The 20681-nt window shown below is 51.4% G+C and overlaps 1 protein-coding gene across 1 annotated transcript; it reads left to right on the top strand.

Moving 5' to 3' along the window:
- The first annotated feature begins 9414 nt into the window (after nt 1-9414).
- LOC112996345 (5-hydroxytryptamine receptor 7-like) lies at nt 9415-20022 on the top strand. Its single transcript, XM_026121771.2, is given in 4 exon segments — nt 9415-9450; nt 10456-10688; nt 10690-11013; nt 18420-20022. Coding segments are annotated over 3 exon segments (1275 nt in total). The 5' UTR covers nt 9415-9450; nt 10456-10509; the 3' UTR covers nt 19192-20022.
- Nucleotides 20023-20681: the final 659 nt, after the last annotated feature.

The raw sequence follows: 20681 nt of genomic DNA, 5'->3' as shown, positions 1-20681 counted from the left end.
TACAAGCAATGGCAACCTGGCTTGGCCATGCTGGTCTGCCCAAGACATGGCAAGGACAGAGGGTGTAGCCCTCGGTGCAGTGACTGTATCCTGTCTTGCAGGTGATCTTTTCAGGAGGTGGTTGGTTGACATCAGAGCAATGCAACTGAGTTCATGCAGTGTACATCCATCTTGGTGAACTACTTACCTTGGGAGTCATGTTAGACACCTTTCTATTATTTATAGCATGTATTTCAATCAACAGCTTCATACGTTTCTGAACCCCTAGAATTTTTGAGACCAAAGCCACAGATCTAAACTCACTCCCCAGTGGAGTTCCAGGTTGCACAAATAGGCTTCCAAGTGTTCAAATCCTTATTGCTGAGTATGCTGAGCTTCCTTTTGCCTACACAGGTATTAGTGGGGTACCCAGCATCCCTAGGACTTAAGGTGCCAAACTGGAACTAGGAATCCAGTTTTAAGCACCTGCATCTGGAAGCTGCGGCAGCTGGGATGTTAGAGGTGTCCACCTCTGGCAGGTGGTGGTCCTTGGTCTAAAGAGGCCTACCAGGACTAAGTATGGATGCATCTGTTCCCACAGGAGAAAGCACAGTTCAGCTGTGAGGCACAGCAGCTGTGGGAAAGGGAGAATCTCATCTCACTGTTGAGCCTTTGAGTGTTTCAGCATCTGGTAGAGTTGCTCTGATTTATTAAAAGAGGCGGCTTAGTGCTCTGGGGTTTTTTTTTCAGAAAGTGTTCAGCTCCAAGTTCTCCCTTTCCTCTTTATTGATGTGAAATTGTACTTCATTCCCACAGAGGGGTTTCCCCAGAAAATGGGGATTGTCTTGTTCAGAGACCTTTACTCCTCTGAAATACTTGTTCCTGGAAGTTATGCTGCATGGACCAAATCCCGTTTGCCTCTGTCTGACTGAAGGAAGGAGCTGGGACCTGAAAAGACTCCTTGTTTTCCACTCCTGCTTTCTTTGGGAGCAGTGTAAATGCAGGATAAGCTGTGAGTAGGTGGTGAGAGGAGAGATTTTCTCCTCTCCTGAGACTGAACCATCTCGTTTAAATCCTGCATCCTGTTTCTGTGCCAGCTAATGCTACCAGAGCTGCCGAGCTCGGGCAGTCTGGACTGTGCTGGGAAAAGAGCAGCGGTAGGTTTATTTTTCTACGTGTCACATGGAATGTAACTGGTTAATATTTCTGTATTTGGTGACTAAGAGGTTTCCATCACAGATTGCTGGGGAACTGTTTTAAGTGAGGAAAACACATGTTCCTATTTATGGAGATATGGCCTATAGATATTGCACTTGCTAAATATGCTCCTAAAGCGCATGCCTCTTAGTGTTGATTTTACAGTGAATGATTTCTTTTGATAAGAGTTGCTTAGGGTGTGGGGGGGAGGGAATTCCTTTATTGTATAAGGAACTCTGTATTTAAAAATAAAATAAAAAGAAATATACTGTTTATATATTTCTACTTTGTGCCTGATCTGTGTCTTTCATTTAACCTTTAGCTCCTAACAGAGCTTGAACTCTTCTAGTGCACATGTGCATATCTCTGGTGGCTGGTGGTCGTCCCCATGGGGACTACAAAAGTATCTCAGCTATGCTTGTAACACTTGAGCATCTGAACCATGAATGTAAAGACATGTTGTCTCAGAGGTGGGAATCAGAGCAAGCACTGAGAGCACTTGTACCTGGCTAGGTTTGTCAGGGTGGCTCTGACTTCCTTGGAGTAATCCAGACCAGAGGTGAGCCCCAAACCTAGTGAGCTAGTGTCATGCAGGAGCCTGAGAATGATCCACTTTAAAGAACAACTTCATCAGCTACCTGCCCCTGGACTCATTTGAACCAAATGAGTTCAAAGCACAAAACACCTGTACTCAGTAGATGACTCCTCACCAGAACCATGAGCTAGCATGGTAAGAGCACACATTGCATGTGTGCAAAAGTCTAATAGATGCTACCTTGCCTCTAGCTGAAAGTTGTTCCCAAGGACTCTGGCTATGTTGTATACCCCCATAGCTGAGAGCTTAACTGTGGCTATGCAGCCTTTGAGGAGGCTTGAGGCACTTCAACTTCAGTGGCAGGCTCCACAACACCCATTTGTCTTGGTCCTGGAAATGGTCCTTGTGGCTCTCCCTTGGGAGGGTTGACTAGCGTAAGGACAGTCCTAAGTTTTCAAGACTGTGCAGGAGCATGGAGCTGCCTCAAGATCTTCCAAGTGCGGCAGTCCCTGGGCTGGTGAAGATGCCTGCAAGAAGCACTCAAACTGCCCTTGCTGCACCAGCCTCATCGCTTCCTCTTCTGCATCAGGGTGAAGCAGGAGCTGGGGTGGAAGTTTCACAAGCCCTTTTTGCAGCTATATGTTGCCTTCAGGCAGGTGTTTTGTGGTTCCCTTCCAGCAAGGTCATGCATACCCTGGGTGCAAGAAACCAAGTAGGGAGCTCCTCAAACCAGTGCAAGGGTTAAGGGCTGATCTGCACCTACTTTCAGACAGGAAAAAGCTGGGGGAAGAGTGGGATGGGTGCTAAACATCTTTTTGGGGTGTTCGTATGTGACAGAAGACTGCAGATATGGGGTGACCACCCCAGACATCTGGAAAACCTCTGGCAAGGCAGCTACAGAGCATGAGTTTGTTCCTCCCCAGGGCTGCTCTGGTCTGGGCAGGTCTTTAAGGCAGGCAGTTCCCAAAATGGTCAGAAATGGTTGTGCATCTATAAAAGAAAGTTGTGTAGGAGACTCAGGAGGAGCCTGGGACTGCAGAAATGTGGGGGGTTGAGCTGGGCTGGTGCTAGACATTTTTCATAGATCTAGGGTCCAACAGCCAAAACCCCTGGGGGATGCAGGTTCCCCTGGCATTGGGGGTGATGGCTGGGGAAGGATGATGGCATGAAAGGTGAACATCTGGGCTCAGGGAGCTGTGGGGAGGCAAAGCCAGCTGTGACCTGACAGATGCAGCCCCTTTGCCTGGCAGAGCTTGAGGGCATGTTGCTAATTCAGCAGCTCCACAGGGAAACCTGCAGTTTTCCCATGGTGGCTGCCTTCTTCTAGCCCATGACCATAACAGCCCAAGAGCTGTCCTCCCATGGGGTCTTGTCCTGAGATCCCACAGGGCAAGGTGCTTCCAGGAGCTGCTCGTGGGGTCCCCAGCCACAGCGGTTCATGCAAAGCCATGTTCCTTGGGATGGGCTTCGGGGAGCGAAGATGGGGCGGGCAGGAGAGCAGCTCTGCGAGTGCCAACCAACTCCTGTCACCTTCTGGCTGCTGCCATGTCCGGTTAGAGCTGATAGACGTCTGTCTGCAACTCCAGCCTGGCACAGCCATAGCCCTGCGAGGTGCGAAGTGCCCCTGCTCAGAGCAGGTGGCTAATAATAGGTGCTTTAAATGTCAGCAGTGTTCACTGTGGCTCAGCTCTTGCGACAGAAGGGGTCGGATGGGGACGTGTTCCCCCCCCCCGCCACATCCATCCTTCCTCCCCTAGGATGCAAATGCAATGCCTTGCCAGGAGCTTTGTAGGAGGGGGTTAACCATCGCTGGCCAAGAGCAACACAGATAAACTGTCGAAGAGCCACCAGGCCCTGAGGATGCAATCTCTAGCTCTCCTGATGCTGGTTTTCCCCCACGCCACGGAGGGCACAGAAGAAGGGAATATTTACCGTGGCTTTGTCTGGCTTTTCATCAGCATCTCCGAAGCAGACCAAGTTTGTCAGCCCGAGTCCCTTCTTGCTGTCCCGCTCTAATTTAAAACAGCAAGTGGAGGGAGCGGGTGTCTTCCTCCCTTGTACGCGCATCCCATCCCCGCAGCATCCCTCCAGGGACCGAGACATCGTCCCGGCATGGATGGGGCCACGGCACGGCCGCAGGCTGCCGCTGTGGCAAGGCTAGCGAGAAAGGGCCCCTCAGTCTGTCTGCAGCATTTCGGGGGGATGAGCACCAAGGGACAGGCTGGGAAGGGAAAGCAGCAGAAATGCTGCAGTCAGCCAGGGATCCGGTATGCAAAGCACCTGATGTAAGAAGCAGAAGACCTTTTATCTGTAGCTTTTTTGTTTGTTTGGGTTTTTTGTTTTGTTTTCTCTGGCAAGCAGTTGTGTGCAGCCCTGCGCCTTCCCAGGCACCAAAACCTGCTGTTTTTTATCATCAGGGACTTAATCTGCTGAGAGCAGGTGCCACCTAGGGGACAGACAAAAGAAGACAAGGAGGGTTTTCGTCTTCAGACCTGGATGCTTTGCTCCGCTAGCTTAACCCGCCCGCAGATGCCAAAGGGCCTCCGCACACCACCGCTCCCGAGGATGCTCACCCCGTCACTTCAGCATCGAGCGCCGGGGATATCAGACTCAAAATCGGTAGCTGGTGCGTGTGCGGTGCAATGAGAGGTCAGCCAGACCCTGAGTCCTGAGCCGAAAATGTCTGCATTCATGCAGCTTTCATGCCAAAAGGCAGCCCCCAAAAGACTGGCGGAGGCTGCAAGGAGGTTTTTTTCCCCAGTGGTTTGCTCTGAGCATGCTGCAAGCCAGAGCGCCATACGCATATGCCTGCAGTCATAGCTCACATTTCCAACCCTAAGTTTGCCACGATGTCCTGAAACAACTGTCCCTATTCCCAGCAGCCTCTCCTGCCTGCTTTTAGGTGATTCGGTTAGGAGAGCTTGCTCTGCACCACCCATTCCTCTCTCTCTCTCGAGTTTGAATGCTACGGAGGTGCAACCCCAGAGCTATGCGTTGAGGTGGGCAACCTCAGAGCTGCACACCCTCTTCATCTGGGCCTCAAATAAATAAATCAGCACCTACCTCACCATGTATATTTAACAACAGGCTCTGCCTGTACTCAGACCCTTGGAGATGGTGCATGCCTGGGGATGCTCAGGGACAGGAGGGCTGGGAGGGCAGTAGGTGGAAAGGCTGCATAGCCAATACTTCACCTTCACTTTGGGAAGATGATGTGCTCCAACGATACAGGCTTGCTCGTAAAAGATGGCAAGTGGGTCACTGCCCCTTCTTGGCTGCATCCCCAAGGGGCTGTGGCTTTGAGGGGGTTGTGTCAGAAACTCCAACTAAACAGCTCATTTTTCACCCTTTCCTCCACAATTTCAGGCTTTCTGCCGTTTCTCCCTCAAGGTCACCAGAAAACCCTTCAGCAGGCAGGAACCCACCGTGGGCAGCTTTGACCCTTCGGGGTCTGCAAGCCAACAGGGCACTTCGGGGGCTTCGTTTCCAGCAGCGTCGCGTTGCCCTTTGCACCGTGCTGGCAAACCGTGTCCCCAGGAGAGCCGGCCATCTGCAGCCAGTCGTCCCTGCACAGCCGGCTTTAGCTGCCTGGGGACTTGAAAGCTCCCCTTGCTAATTGTCATTTGCCACTTATTAGTGATTTAAACGCTAAAATCTGCCTGTCGGCACTCACTCCAGCAGAGGGAGCACGGCTGGCTCTCTCTGACACCATTAATATCCATTTCTGCTCAGTAAATGCATCTTTTCAGGTAGAGCTATTCGGAATTCCTCTCTGGATAGGACTTCTTCCCACGAGGCTCCTGATTTCTGCTCCCTGGCTGAAAGCAGAAATCTGCGTGCATTTTAGAGGCTCTTCTGAAGGATCAGAGGAGGGAGAAGTAGCATTTGCAAGCAATGAAACTGCGCATTCTTTTGGCTGGGAATAAAATAATTTTAGATGGGGCTTAAAGTGCTCTGGCTTAAAGTGCTCTTTAGGATTTGCAGTCACAAAGAAATTTAAAGGATCTGTTCAAAGAGCAAAATTCACGGGCTGTTTCTATAATTAAGTGGTCAAAAATGTTCATTTTTTTCTGGCTATTTTGGTTCAGTAGAAAAAAAAAATCTGAAGGTGCTGAAAGGTAACAACCTACTCACAGGTAGGGTGTTAAACTCCTCCATCTGCATTTTCCTCACGTGGAAAAAAGATCTGATGCAGAAAACACCCTGCTCTTTGGACCCCCTCACTGAAATCCTTCAGCCACCAACGTCACCGCTGTCAGTCCGGTCCCTTGATCCCTCTGGGACACCCTGGAGAGCATTCCCTCGACGTGTACAGGCTGGTCACCTCCTTCACAGCTGATGGGTTTATGTAAGAAGGAGATTTCCTATTTTCTATATTTCTATAGAATATTTTATCAGTGAGGAGGCTGGGCTAGAAAATGAGAAAGGAAGAAGCTGATCCCACCACCTGTTTAACATCGGGATGTTTTTTTCCTCCAAAGCCCATGAGACTGGGGCAGCAACGTGAGTTGCTTCATGCATCACCTAGGTACCATGTTCCCACTGCACCGAGATGGTGTTTGGTGGTTCGGTGCCTTTGGGGAGCTCCAACGCTCGTCAGGAGGAGACGGGACTGTCTGTGGGCTCAGGTTGCTCCGAGGAAGTGGGAGCCCTGGAGGGATGCAGAACACGTGCCCATGGAGCAGAGACGAGACCCTGACCAGTCCTTGAGACACCTCAGGCATCATCATTCCTGGCCAAAATGGCACCGCTGCATCCGCGTGCAATTGGGTTATTGGTCGCCTGCTATGAAAGTGGGTTAAACCCCTCTTTCTTCTGGATCAGGGAATGCTGATACAGCAGCCCGGTTCATCAGGAACATCTCCGGAGGCAAGAGCAGCCCTTCGCCGTGGTCCCTGAAAGCTGAAGGAGTGTCGAGTGATTAATTTTATCTGTGGCCCATCTGGCCAGCGGCTCTGCCTGCTCGGAGGGAGAAATGTCAACAGCTGCGATGCAAGGAGGATTGCTCCTGGAGACAAGTCCTAAATGCACCGAGCAGTGGAGAACCTTGGAGTTAATGAGATTCCTCAGAATTTGCATATTAATAACTGTGACAATTACATTGCCATTAGAGTTAATAGGGTTTAATATTAACAATTAATAGTTGGTAAAATAGCCACTTTAATGGCTATTTGTATGTGAAGATGGAAGAATATATCTACGCAAAGATTCACGCTGTCCCTTGCTGACGTGGCGAGAGGACTTGGTTCATCTCCTTTCCACCTGCAGATAGATGAGGAAAAGCAGTGTGCTTCCCACTGCCGCACGGCAATAGTCCACTTACACAAATTTCCCCGGTGTAAATTAGCAAGAGTTGAGGTAAAAATGTAGACCACTGCAGCACTTTCATTTTGGGGTGCTTGGATGGAGAAGAGCCACCAGCAGCAGCTCCAGCCCCCATTTTCTCTCCTAATTACCATTATAGCAATTAGTGCTTCCCAGGGTGGTCCCATGAGCAAGTGTTTCTGCAAGGTCACCATGGCCTGCAGTTTGGAGAAATGCTGCACTAAGGTTTTTAGGGAGGAAAAGGGTTAATTAATACTTTTAATCCTTCCTTCACACAAAAATTGGCATTTTTCTTCCTGCCCACCCCAAAAACCTTTTCCTGGGTGGAGAAGGACGGGGAGCTCGGTAGTGCCTGCTTCTCCCTGCATTTGGCTCGGTGTTATTTGAGTTATTGGAGGACATGGTTAGTGGTGAGGGTGAGGGAAGCTGAGCTGGGGGTGATGGTGTGGCAACCACGTGTGCCCTTTGAATTTGCCCAGTAAGCTGGATGCTTTTCTGGGCTTCTTCTGGGTGTCTCAGCACAGAAAAGTACATCTTGGCCCTCCCTAGTTGTAAACAGAGACACGAGACGCTGTGACCTTTTCCAGTATCTACTGGGGGGTTTTAGTGTTGCAGCTGGCCTAAACGGAGCCTCATTAGTAAAGCCAAGGTGCTTCACAGGGAGAGTTCTTGCAGCTGGTGATTCCCTGGGTGCTTTTTCATTCCGCTCAGAAAAAAAGCACAATTTTTAACCCCATCTGTGCTCTTTTTTTTTTGGTCCCGGCCCTGCCTGCTGCAGCCCTTTTGCTCGAGGGCACTTACCTATCCCAGGTTAGAGGATGCAGAGATGCTTTGGAGAACAGCTTCTTTCCATGAGCCATTTCCCTGTGATCCACGCAGCTCTGGTATCCAGCCCTTTGGCAGCCACAGGGTTTGGCTTTGAAATTCCCGAATGATGGAAAAGCAGCCTCGAGCTTTACAGGATTGGAAAGCCACGATCACGCTGTGCAGAGCACGTGCCGTGCAGCTGCTCGGTGCACATCCCGCAGCTTGGCTGGTGTCTCACCCCCCTTGTTTTTCCTGGGAATTTCACAGCTCCACTAATTACCAGAGTGGCTCGCTCCCCTTAGCAAAGGGTTTTTGGAAGGGGGGGGAGATGGAGGCCAGATCCTACAGGAATGGGGCTGGGATAGGAGAGAGGGACGTTCACTCTGCTGCCTGTAGCTATTGCAGGATTTGGGGACCACTTGCCGGGGGGGGGGGGGGGCCTCAAAAAACATCCGTAACATGAAGAGCAGGAAAAGCGGAGCTTTATGGACGCACCAGCACACCCTGCTCTGGCAAGGCAGCTATTTTAGCCAGCCTCCCACGCGCGCCGAGATGCTGGAGCAGCGAAGGAGAAGCCCGAGTGTTAAGTGCAACCTCAACAGCCCCGTTTTAGCTCGCTGGAGCTTTTCTTGCAGAGCTGTTTTTGGATCATACATTGGGGTGGTGCTGCCTCCAACCCGGCATATCCAGGACCCTGCTCCCGGACTGAGCTCCCTGGGAACGAGCAAGGCTGGAGATGGCTTTGCTCCTCTTTCTCGCCCAGGAAAAGGTGAAACAGCAGCTGTCTAATGCCCTGGGTTTACATGCCGCCGCGATCCCGGCATCCAAGCGCCCGTGAAACATTTGGCAGGGAGGGAAATGGATGCAAATCGCCACATGCTCCTGCCTAGTTTGTTTGTGCTCCCTGTTTCGATGTCACTAGGATGAGTTGAAGATACCTCTTTGGGGTTCAGGCTCCAGCTGTTTGCTGCTCTCTGGTGCAGAGCTGCAAGAACGTGGGACCTCCAGGAGGAAAAAAGGGATGGAGCTGGGGACGAAACTCTGTCCTGCAAAATAATCCCCTCCGCACGTATTAAAAAAAGTGGGAAAGAGCACTGCTAAAATAATCTTTTTTTCGACCTCCTGATTCCCACACTCGGCAGTCACCACCAGCCCATCCCGGGGGGGAAATGGGTGAAATCCAGGCAATGCCCAGGGCTGGCACCCCCCAGGGCGGGGGGGTCCGGGCAGGCTGGACAACCTGCTGGAGCTGAAACGCGCGGAGGCGAAACGCGGCTGTGCCCGCGCTGCAGGATCGCCTTCGGAGCGAGGCGTTTTCGCAACTTCCAGCCTTTCCTTGGAGGCGGCCGTTGCACGCTCACCCCGACCCGTCGCTGCACACCCGGCCCCCCGCCACGGCAGCGGGGACCCCCCGGTTTTCGCTGCCCGCAGGGGCTCGGCAGAGCCAGAGCAGCTGGGTGCCTGCCCGGAGAGGCGAGGGGAGGGCGGTAGGAGGGACCGCCGAGGCGGGGAGGGGAGAAGGATGCTCCCGGGGTGGCTCTTTGCTTGCTCGCCTGCCCGGCGCTCGCAAGGGCTCGCCTGGAGGATGTCTCGCCCCCTCGGCACAGGTAACTCGGGGACCCCCATCACCCCAACCCTGGGAGGCGGGGGGGGGGGGATGCAAAGGTTGCAAATGGAGGGGGGGGTTGCAGTCGTGCTGTGCTTTAAACAAAACTCCCTTGGAAACCAAAAGCGGTGGATGCAGGCTGCCCTGAGCCCTGCAGACACAACCTGCCCCGAAGTTTCCCAGCTGGCGACGGAGGCGGGGGGCTGTGCCGCCCCCGCGAAGGGATGAGGGCCGGGGGTAGGCGCGTGGTAGCCGCTCTCCGGCTGTATCTCCCGTGCGCGGGGCTGCGATGCTGGTGGCTCTAGGCAGGGGCTGTGGTGCCCCATCCCTCACCCACGTGTAAATGGGCACCTGGGGGTGGGGAGGGGGTGTGGGGGGTGTCCTACACGGTGTAGCAGCATGCTTGTGCTCAAACTACGAGCCGTAACTCAGCACTTTGCTCGTATAAAGACAGTCACACGCATTGCATGTTATATCTACATGCTGCATGCATGCATGCGCAGTTATGCCTTACAAGTTTGTGCGTTAACACATGCACGAGATAAAGCTGGCGATACGTGCATGCGCACAGTTGTGGATCCGATCTGTAGCATCGCATCGCACTTGTGTATTCAGATGCAGGCGTACGCATGTAGTTGCATGTGATTTAGATGCACGGAGGCACAAGAGCAGTGCAAGAGCAGTGGCACAGCTTGGCAGCAACGCCTAACGACATGGACAGTTACGACCGACTGCCGTTATCTGGCCTGCTGGAAAGGCACGTAGGCAATTAGGCAGCCGTCGCAGATGGACCGGGCAGCTTGGGCTCCTTTAAAAGTGGAGGCGAGCTTTCTCCGAGCATCCTCTGGCAAACTGAGCGTCTTTGAGCAGACTTGGGAAGCTGCTTCTCACTGAGCACGTGAGATCCAGCTGCAGCTTTGGGAGGCAAGAGACAGGGTTGGGGGGGGGGGGTGTACTTTATTTTCCTAGCTCATTTGTGATAAAATGTTCTGGTTTGTCACTGGAGGTGTCACTGCTGGGAGAAAACTGGTGCCGTTGCCCGCTGCGGTAAGCTCAGAGCATGTTGCTAAGGGCCAGCCCCAGCCGGTTTCTGGAGCACCGTCTTCTCTTTGTGGAGAACGCAGAGCAGCAGTACCCACCTCGGAGACTGCTCCCGAATCCATTCATGACTGAGGAACCCTCCACCCCAGCCGAGCCAGAGCTGCCGCCCTCCAACCTCACCAACACGACGGACTGTGGCGATCCTGCTCTATGGGGACACGGAGAAGATCGTCATCGGAGCAGTGCTCTCCATCATCATCCTGATGACCATCGCCGGCAACGGGCTGGTCATCATCTCCGTGTGCATCGTCAAGAAGCTCCGTCAGCCTTCCAACTACCTGGTGGTGTCCCTAGCAGCGGCTGACCTGTCGGTGGCCTTCGCTGTCATGCCTTTCGTGACCATCACGGACCTGGTGGGAGGCGAGTGGCTCTTCGGGAAGGTGTTTTGCAATGTGTTTATCGCCATGGACGTTATGTGTTGCACCGCCTCCATCATGACCTTGTGCATCATCAGCGTGGACAGGTAAGGGAGGCCGAGGCACCGGCTGCATGTATTCAGGCGGGCTCAAATACAGGGGTGGTCCCGGAGACTGAGGGCCACCAGGATGATTTTCCCCGTTGGGTGAAAGCTGCTACGTGTGTTTTCCAGGGGAACGGGGTAGCTGAGGGCTTCCTGTATGAACTAGATGCCCCGTTCCTTTGGAGGAGCTGGGCTTGAGTCGCTCTCTTGAGTAACTTCCCTAAGTTTCTCCTTTAGTCCTCCCCCTCCAGGTAGCTGACTCACGTTGTTCTTCCATGGCCTGGGGAACAGAGCCTAGAGCATGGAGCTGCCACCCAACCTTTGCCCGTCCCCGGGTCTGTGACGGGAGGCTTGATCATACAACTATTACATACAACAAAAAAAACACAGGCACTTGGAAAATCTGGGCATTGGGAGCTGGTGGAGCCCAGTCCTATGCGATGCTCTGCAGAGCCGCGGACTTGTGCATTAGCTAAGGATGGCAATACCCCCCCCCCCCCGCCAAAACACACCTAAATCCCGGAAAAATCCCATTTTAGCCCAGAGCCTGTATTTGCGTGGTTGTGCTGGCTTGAGCCCCCACACTTGGAGTCGGAAGGGAAAGGCTGAGCCCGTCTCGCCGAGCAGTGAGGCTCGGGCAAGTCAGCACCCCCGTGGGTCTAATTATAGCTGCCTGCGTCAGAAGGGACACTGTGCTGATGAGCCGGTGGGCCGGATCCAGCGCTGACGTGCACGCTGGCTTTCTCAGGAGGTCGATCCGTGTTTGCACTGGCATCGCTGAGACGGGCCGGTTTGCACCGAGCAGCTCCGGGAAGGAGGGAAGGTGCTCGTGGCGGTGGCCACCCGGGAGGCACCCACCGCCCCATCCCAGCCACGGTGACTCCCCGATCACCCCAGCCAGCCGCCCACGTAGGGGCCAGGTGGAAAAGCAGAAAGTTTGGGGAAAAGCCAGCTGCTGCAGCTAAACTGACATGATCCCGGGGCAAATAAGCAGTGACGAATGCTCTGGAGCAGCCTCCACTTGTCAGCCAGGTGCCCTCACGCAGAGATAGCATCGCCCTCTGCTCCGTGCCCCTGATGGGCTCGCTGGTGCGGGTGAGAAAACAAAGTCGCCCACAGACCACATGGAGGGTCCCGCTCTGCTGCTGGACTTTGCTTGGTGTTGAGAAAAAGCCTGTTCCTAAAAAGCAGATGTATTCAGCACAGACAGAAGAAAAGTCCATCTGTGTTAGAGGAAATAGCTCAAATGGAATATTTGAGGAACGGGATATATGAATGTTTCCTCTCAAAGGGTGAGGTGCAGAGAAGCAGAGAGGTACCAGCTACCCACATGTTAATGGGAACAGTTTTCCTTTGAAAACCTTCCCTTCCCTTCCCTTCCCTTCCCTTCCCTTCCCTTCCCTTCCCTTCCCTTCCCTTCCCTTCCCTTCCCTTCCCTTCCCTTCCCTTCCCTTCCCTTCCCTTCCCTTCCCTTCCCTTCCCTTCCCTTCCCTTCCCTTCCCTTCCCTTCCCTTCCCTTCCCTTCCCTTCCCTTCCCTTCCCTTCCCTTCCCTTCCCTTCCCTTCCCTTCCCTTCCCTTCCCTTCCCTTCCCTTCCCTTCCCTTCCCTTCCCTTCCCTTCCCTTCCCTTCCCTTCCCTTCCCTTCCCTTCCCTTCCCTTCCCTTCCCTTCCCTTCCCCTCTTTTCTCCCCACAGCAAGAAGGAATACTCTTCAAGATATACAAATGAAAAGCACAGACCTTTTATGAAAATTATCGCAATTTATTCCACTTCTTAATTACTTCTCCCTAGTCCAATTTCACCGCTGATGTAGCAGACAAAACTCCGAGTGCCCCGGGGGCAGGTGGCCGGGGTTGGTGTTGACTTCTCACCTTTCACCGCTGAAATGGGAAGGGGCACGTGGTTTGGGGGCCCAAAAATCACTTCTTCTTGCTGTGCTGAGGCCAAATCCTGGGTGGTGCTGGGTGCCCATGGGGGGGGGGTCACTGGGGAAGCAGTCACTGCGTGTGGGGCGGACAGGGGGTCGCATCCGAAATCCCCAGCTGCAGCGGAGCAGCCTTGAGGCTCCCCTAAGCTGCACAGGCTCATCGTCCGGCCAAGGGGGCCTTTTGCTCCCAAGTAACCCCCCACTTAGCTGCGGGAGCTTCTCCGCGTGGTTAACCCAGGACAAGCTTTGCCGGGCTCAGGGCACCCAGGAGCAGGGCAGCTCCAGGCCCTTCGCCTAAACTTGTGCTGCCAGCACCAATTCACGGGGGGGGGAAATCCATCCCATGGGGACATCGCCCGTGTCCCCATCTCAAGCACCTCTCTGCTCCACTGTAGGCATCTCGCGGTGCTTTAGCACAGAAACGGTGCCACGCTGGAAGCCCGGCCGGGGCACACGGGCCTGTTTGCTCTCAGCCGTTCGTCCCCCCACCCAGCCAAGCACCTGATTGGGAAGTTGAGCAGCAAGTGGGGAATGGCCTGAAAAGCACGTTGAGGTGTGGAAAAGGGAAAAGGAGCAAAGGTGGTAATCTGAGCCGAATGAGGTCTGGAGGAGACTGAGCCCCAGGAGAGGTGAGAGCGGCTGTCTGCAGCGAACCAGTTCCCACCTGACACCTCTGCTGAGGCCCCTCGTCTCCAGAGGTCCCTTGCTCCACCTCGGTGCTGCTGGCCTTGATCTGGGCACATCCTCAGGGCGCAACGGCCCCGCACTGCCCTTCAGTAGTGTGGGCTAATCCTCACGTCCCTCTTCCCCTTTGGTTATCTCTGGGGTCACTGCTCCTCTCCTGGATGTCACCATGCCTGCATTTCCATTTTCCACCAGCCTTGGGGTGCTCAGGAAAGGATTTTTCAGTTATTCCCCCCAATGAAAACACATACAAAAGCATGCATTTCCACTTCCAGCCTGATGCAAATCACAGCTGACTGCAAAGCCAGAGCAAAAGCGTTGCAGAGTTAGCAGAGAGCCTGAAATGCTCTGAAAGCGATAACCTGCCCGTACATCTCAGTTGCGGGTTTAACCAAAATTTCCACCAGCGGCAACGTTAGCTGTTCCTCCCCTCCTGTGAGAAAGAAGAGGGCCAACAGCAGTGCTTCCTTTCCTTGGTCTATTCGAAGAAATATAAATACTTCTTCTAGCCCAGTCCTGACTGCTGACTTGGTCAGCACCTTTAGGCAGCTGCCTGTCTCCACCAAAGAGGAGGCTGTATTTTTATTGACGGCTGAAGTATCCTCAGACTTTGCTTAGCATATATATAAAAGATGCTTGGTTTGCCCAAGATGACGGGTAGTATTAAAATTCAGGCTGCTATTATTGATTATTAATGCAGAGCGCTTTCTAAAAGCCTCTTGATTGAAGCTGGTAGAACTAATCTTGTCCAAAGGGGTTTTGATTGATTGATTTTCTTTTAAATCAAAAAAGAAAAATGCTGGAAATGTCCATCTTGCTCTTACATTTGCCTTATATAAAAGTCTGCCAATGTTATAGATTCTTCATTGCCCAAAATCAAACAAAAAAGCCTTCTGGCTGTTCAGCTTTTGATTAAACATTTCGTAAAAATACCAAGCAGCTGATAAAAGACCCACACACACCCCCAGCCCCAAATCCCCAAGTGGCTCTAAGCTTTCCTAGTAGGGGAAAAACATCTCCAACCATTTCCCAGGCAGCCGCTGCGGGATCTCCCTTTCTCCCTGGCAAGCGTTTCCGACCTGAAACCAGACGGATGTGCTCTAGCTTGGCATCATCTCCAGCAAAAAGGAAACCCGAGAGACCCGGCAGGACAAAGCCTGAGCAGCTGTTTTTTGGATTCCCTTTCCCAGGAACATCATCCGAACGTGCCCCCAGCCAAGTAGGTCCCTGGTTGTTACAGAAATGCAGTGTATCTCCAGTGAGCTGAACAGCTCTCTGGGATGCTCCCATCATCCCCGGCTTAAAACATGGGCAGATGAACCCAGCTGAGGCGTTTCCAGCAGTCACGGCCTCCAGCTGCCCTTCGCAACCTTCATCTAGAGGTTGCCTGTCCTTCAGCAGGATGGGGCCAGCACAGCACCAGAAACCAGGTGCAGAGCTTAAATTTGGCCCAGGGAAGGTATGGGATTGTGGTGAAACAGCAGGGTCCAGGAGACCAATTCAGGGCTCCTCTGGATCCAGCAGACCTATGCAAGCCGGGGTTCACCTCGCCTGGTTCTCCATCTGCCGAATGGAGAGAGCAGAAGGGGACACCTTGGAAAGGTTCTGCCCTTCTTTGGTTTTGCTTTGGAAAGGTTTTAGTTTTGCTTTGGACAGGTTTTGCACAACCAGCTCTGCGACGAGGCAGGGTCCTGCCATGTCACACAAACTGCCGATAAATCGCTATTCTGGGAACTGGCTTGTGTTACCTGATTACTGCTAAACTTGATTAATAGCAACGACAGCAACAAAATCAAAGCAGGCAAATTCAATTTGAATTTCTGTGCATGTCTATGCAATCTGCCCTCCCGCGCTGCTGTAAATGCTGGCCTATTTTGAGGTCTTCCCGCTTTCATCAGAATTATAAGCAAAGACCTCAAAACGGCCCCATTTCCTCCAGCAGTGACTGTACAAGGCACCCGCAGATGAAATGTGTCATCTTTGCCTGCTTTTTAAATCTCATCACTGTGTGTTTTGCTCTCCTAGCATGTAAATTCCTTGAAGTTCTCAGCAAATCCCGTGTATCAGCTTCTAAAGAAAACTCAGTAATAGCATAAAAAAAAGGATATCACACAACACAGCATATATTAGTTTGAGAAGTTCCTGGCCAGGATGTAGCAGAGAAGTGATTTTGGGTGCTGAACTTGGAGATTGGCACAGTCATGGTTTTTAGAGGATGTGCTCTCTGTGCCCTCTCTAAAAACCTTGAGGCAACACAAAAAAAGTAGGTGCTGTTGGATAATGTTGATTATTAATATATTGGTGGGAGGCAGAGGAATAGGGTCTGTGGCTGGATTCCCGGCTCCGCATCTCCTCTGCTTTCCTCCCCAGAAAATGCGGGACAGGCTGGTACGGGATGGACTCCAGGTGCTCCCAGCCCTGCCAACACCAGCTCCAAGTCGTGGAGGTGGCCTCATTTAGGGAAGATCTTTGATACTGAGGATGGGATGGACTCCAGTGAGTCTCCCAGCCTGAAGGACAAGTCAGCTCTCCCTCCTTAGCCATTTCCTACAGCAGAAGGGGCATCTGGCAGTCTCCCTCCATCCCAGTCGGCTGAGTGGGATTGCTCTCACCCTTCTCTCCACATCCTGATCTTTCACCGCGTCTCGTCCTTGCTGTGTGCAGCCAGGCAGTAAGGAGGAGATGGTGCTTTTTGGAAGTACAACACCAAAACCAGCCCTGCTGCCCCATTCATCTATTCATAAGAGGGAGAGGAGCGATGGACCTACAGGGCGATGGGCTTAAAAGCCCTTTCTTGAGAGGTTGTGTTGCCTTGGCCTCCACAAATGTCAACCTCCAGCCTGTACCACTGCTGGATATTCAAGCAACACAAGTGGTTATGCATTGTTTTACTTTTTTGTGTGTGTGACTAGAGCCAGCTGAAAAAAATAGAGAAGAAAATAAGAAAAGTATAATTCAGTGAATGAATTCAAATTTATTTTATTTGTTATTCAGGGGAGAATACTTTGGGCTTCAAATTTATTTAGGAGTTTGAGGGCTGGGGGAATTGGTTTTCTTTTTTTCATTTTCATTGCCTTCCACTCCAGGGGGAAGAATTGGAGAGGGAAAAAATCAGAGAATAAAAGTTTCCTAATATATACAATAACACTGTTTGATTGTTGGATAAAATGATAATTCAACAGAGGTAAAAATTCTCTGCAGAAGTTTTCCTTTGGGCAAGAAGCCTGTTCTTTCTTGAAAAAGCTTCTAGCAAAAAGTGTCTATATAGATGCTGTCCTGACTTCCCCTCTGGATTGACCCAATTTATCCAAGACAATTCAGAGGTAACTTGATCCTGCCGAAAAATGCCTACAAATTCCTGACAGCAGGCAGTGTTTGAATCAAGGAGGCTGTAACCTAAAAATATCCATGTGACAGCTGGAGGTTATTGCTAGGCTGTTTGAGACTGAATAGGAGGCAGAAGTTCTCAGTGGGAACTTTGACTGACAATGGCCAACTACCAATTTGTCATTGTACAATTGCAATTTTCCAACTAGCAGTTGACACAACTTCTTAGTCCCATGATTTCTTTCAGTCAGGACTGGGGATATTTCAAAATCACTTGCCGTAGTCTGACCAGGAGGTGATGGGTTGTTGCAATCTCCAGCTGTTTTCAATCGGGCTAATAAGACTGTGGGAATAACTTCAGCCACCAGGATTTGTGAACCCATGGGTGGCCGCATGCTTTTGGGATCTCCCAGTTGGAGTTCCTCTCGTTTTATTCCCCATGGAGGGCTGGACACAGTCTCTTCAGGAGCTTTTGGTGTTGTCGGGGGGCAGCTGCTCCAGCTAGCACTTGCTCCTGTCTTGGTTTCCAGGGGTTGTTTCCAGCAGATGTTGCAGGAACATTTAGGTTTGTACCGATTTTGCAGGATACCCAGAGATGAGTGGTGTGCTGTTAACTGTGGTGTTTCATATGGGTGCTAGTAATTCAAGACACACTCATCCAGTCAATCGGCTGGAAGAGGGTATGAATTAACAGCTGTTAATTTTGCACCACATTCCACCATCTGATCAGTAGCTTTGCTTTCTGTACTTCTCCAGACTCGTCCTCAAGGCTGCTATGTTCACTTCCCAAAGGTGAGATTGCTTCTGCCTTGCACATGGCCTCAGGGGCACTTGAGCTGCAGGTTGCAATTTCATCTCCAAGTTTCCGAAAGGTGATCTCTTCTCTGGTCAAGTAAGAGAACAACTCTGTCCTTCCCATTCTCTGTTAAACAGTGGTAGCAGTCTACTTGCTTCGTCTGGAGTCACTTCTGATGTATCCTGGTGCAAGCATTAGCTCATAGATCACCCTTCTCTTTCCCCGGGAGGGCAACAGGCTGGAGTGAGTTACATGTCATGGCTGGAAGCTGCTGCATTCTCTCTATACAAATTAGTTCTGGCAAAAAACTACGCTTTTTAAGCACTTTTTTCCCCATGGAAGCCACATGGAACCAAGACTGCACTCAACAGTTAGACCACATCTCCTGTCATGTATGGGGTAGTTGCAAGAAAGCGTCAGGGAATAGTCAAAATAGGGCATTTAGGCACGAGAGCTGAAGGGGCATGAAATACAGTTTCACAGACAACACTGCAACTGCACATCCCCATTTGCACGTCTTTCATTTGGGGAATTTGTTTCTTGTTCTCTCACCAGGCTGAAATTTTCCTGTGATGGAGCATTAATAGCTGCTTAGGAATGAAAATCACCCAACACCAACCCAAAACATCCATACCTTGCTACTCTCATAAGCTTTGAAACTCTCCTTTTTTTCCAGGTATCTGGGGATCACTCGGCCACTGACATACCCTGTGAGACAAAACGGGAAGCTGATGGCCAAGATGGTCTTCATCGTTTGGCTCCTGTCTGCCTCCATCACACTTCCTCCCCTTTTTGGCTGGGCCAAGAATGTCACCGTGGAAAGAGTCTGTCTCATCAGCCAGGACTTTGGGTACACGGTCTACTCCACGGGGGTTGCCTTCTACATCCCCATGGCAGTCATGCTGGTCATGTACAGCCGGATCTACAAAGCGGCCAAGGTCAGTGCCGAGAAACACCGCTTCATGAACTTCCCCAAACACTACGAAGAGGAGGGTGTTTACTGCCTGGAGGCTTCTAGCCGGAGCCACCACAGCTCCAAGCGCACCAAAGCGGTGGAGGAATGTGCCACGCTCTCCAAACTGCTCCGGCAAGACCGAAAGAATATTTCCATCTTCAAAAGGGAGCAAAAAGCAGCCAGGACCCTTGGCATTATCGTGGGGGCGTTTACGTTTTGCTGGTTTCCCTTCTTCCTGATGTCAACAGCTCGGCCTTTTATTTGCGGCATCCGGTGCAGCTGCATGCCTCTGCGGCTGGAGAGGACTCTGCTCTGGCTGGGATACACCAACTCCCTCATCAACCCCTTGATTTACGCTTTCTTTAACCGAGACTTGAGGACTACTTTCTGGAACCTCCTGAGGTGCAGATACAGGAACATCAACAGGAGACTCTCCGCCGCCAGCATGCACGAGGCCCTGAAAGCCACAGAGAGGCACGAGTGCATCCTGTAGAGCTGTGGCCTCTAGCTTAGTGCCTAACCAGTGGACTCCTGCCTCTCCATTTCGGGTTCCTTGCTTCTCTTGCCTCTCGGGGCTGGCAAAAACCATGCGTGCCATTGCTCCCCAGCCAGACACCGCCGCTCAGCCTACCACCCCTTCCCTCACCCTGGGAGCAGCTTCGGTTCCCTTTGCCCTCGGCGGGAACAAGTGGGCGACCCTTCCTTCCTACGGCTTCCCAGGTGGGAGCTGAGCAGCCATGAGCGAGACCAGGTGGTCCGAGACTCACCACCAGCTGTCTCAGGACTGTGGGCAAGTCACACCACCTTTCTGTGCCTCAGTTTCCCCATCTGTAAAAAAAATAAACAAAAAATCATCCAAACAAAAAAATATCCCACAAACTACATAAGACTGCAACTCTCCACCTTTGAAAAGGGCTCTAAGGTCTGTGGAGGGAGCACATAATACACTATGTAAAGATGACACTGGCTGCACTTCTCTATCAAATATGACAGCAGCTATAGGCACCACCGTAGAGCCATGCACTCATGCCATCCCAGCTTAGATGAACTGTTTCCACTGATTTAATTGTATTTTCCACACTGAGCTCAATTCCAGGTTTGCACGTCAGAGCAGTAATACCAATGACGCTCTTCCCCTCACACTGTAGCACTTGAAAGAGGCATGCTTGCAAAACGAAACACAGACGAATACGAAGTTTTCCTTTACGGTTAGGTAGAAAAGTCTGATGGGCTCCTCATCGGGGAGATGACCAGTGAGCAAAGACTGTTATGTTTATTGGGTTGTACTGTAATTCATTCTCAGACAAGTGATGTGTGTTCATAATTTGTGGATAATTGACTCCATAAAAGCACGCTTTGGTTGACAACAGAAAAGAGTATATAATTTCTCTGACAGCTTTACAGTGCTTCAGTATGATGTCCAGCAAGCTTGAAAAAATACACTAAGTGATGTATCCTTTTTTTAAAAAAAAGAAAAATTACCAGTCTAGTTTCCTTATTTTGGTGTAGATTCTTTGGGCATTTGGGCTTTAAAGTGTGTCGTTACATTTATGCGGTGGCAGGACTTATTTTTGTCCAGGTCTCTTTGTTCCTGACCAGTCCCACTGCATCAGCCCTGCTTTGCACTTACATAAACCCTCGCCAGTCTGTAGATGATATCTGCTCCATGGGGTTAGTTATTTGAACCTCTCCTATCTGGCTTCCCTTCTTAAAACAGCACTGTTCACCTCTGCCTTCCCAAAGGTGTTTGCCTAGCCTGCTCTGCCAAGCGTATCCACCGTGCATAGGCACAAGGGAGACCTATCTCAGCCCTTCTTTGGACAATCTCTAGTGCTCACCCCCTTTTACTATTAAATAGAGGTGATGTCTCACCTGTCTGACTGCACTTTATCAGTTTTTATCGTGAATACTATGAACGTGGAGATTATGCTCTCTGACAGCAACAGAGCTTGTGCTCGGGATGTTTTTCTCTGGAGTGATCCT

The sequence above is a fragment of the Dromaius novaehollandiae genome, chromosome 4 (genome assembly GCF_036370855.1).
Source record: "Dromaius novaehollandiae isolate bDroNov1 chromosome 4, bDroNov1.hap1, whole genome shotgun sequence".
NCBI lineage: Eukaryota > Metazoa > Chordata > Aves > Casuariiformes > Dromaiidae > Dromaius > Dromaius novaehollandiae.
This window is presented reverse-complemented; position numbering and strand designations above follow the sequence as displayed.